The following is a 730-nucleotide window of genomic DNA, read 5'->3' on the forward strand; positions in this document are numbered from 1 at the left end:
ATCGATTAAGTGGATTATTCCAAAGAAACTTTGGAGGATTCAGAAATGAGGTTAAAGACATTTTTACAACACCATGTCTTCCATTTATTGGAACATATCTTACAGATTACACTTTTTTGGATGATGGAAATCCTGATATGGCTGGTGATAAAATTAATGTGGATAAGAAATTAAGATTATTTGAGTGTATCAATAACGTAATACGGTTCAAAGATACAAAATATGATATTGTTGCTATTCCACAGATTATTTGTTTCATTAAAAATTATTATTTTGATGATGGAATTCTCACAGATGAGAAGTTGAAATATGAGAAATCCTTAAAAACAGAACCAAGAGTAAAGAATTAATTTTAATTCATTGCTTTTTATTCTTTTCTTTATTTTAAAATGATTGATTTAGCTAATGACATGATTTGTGCTTTTATTTCTTCAGGAAGTGGTTGTTTCGTTTCTAACCATTTCTCTGCTTTCTTCACAAGCAACTTCCATTCAATTTTATTTTCTACAAATTTCTCTTTTAGTAATTGAACTACAAAGAATGTTTGAACAACAGTTTGATCAAATTGTGTGTTCTTAAACTTATCTATTTCTTTAATTAATGTGTCAATTCCTACAAATTTTCCTGCCGCTTTTTGACATTTGACAATCTTTTCAAATAAACATTCCTTTATATTTTCTTGTTGTTGTACAATTTTTCTATGATACTCTCTGTCTCTCCTCTTTTTCAT

The 730-nt window shown here is 27.8% G+C and overlaps 2 protein-coding genes across 2 annotated transcripts; one reads left to right on the top strand and one right to left on the bottom strand.

Annotated features, from left to right (window-relative positions):
* EDI_255520 (ras GTP exchange factor, putative) lies at positions 1-350 on the top strand (the record flags this gene model as incomplete). Its single annotated transcript, XM_001738580.1, has 1 exon — positions 1-350. A coding segment is annotated over one exon (350 nt), but the record flags the coding sequence as incomplete, so codon positions are not given.
* Positions 351-379: 29 nt separating this feature from the next.
* Positions 380-730, bottom strand: EDI_255530 (uncharacterized protein; the record flags this gene model as incomplete). Its single annotated transcript, XM_001738581.1, has 1 exon — positions 380-730. One exon carries the CDS (start codon positions 728-730, stop codon positions 380-382), a length of 351 nt encoding a protein of 116 aa, XP_001738633.1.

The sequence above is a fragment of the Entamoeba dispar genome, genomic scaffold, assembly GCF_000209125.1.
Source record: "Entamoeba dispar SAW760 scf_1105229461529 genomic scaffold, whole genome shotgun sequence".
In the NCBI taxonomy this organism is placed as follows: Eukaryota; Evosea; order Mastigamoebida; family Endamoebidae; genus Entamoeba; species Entamoeba dispar.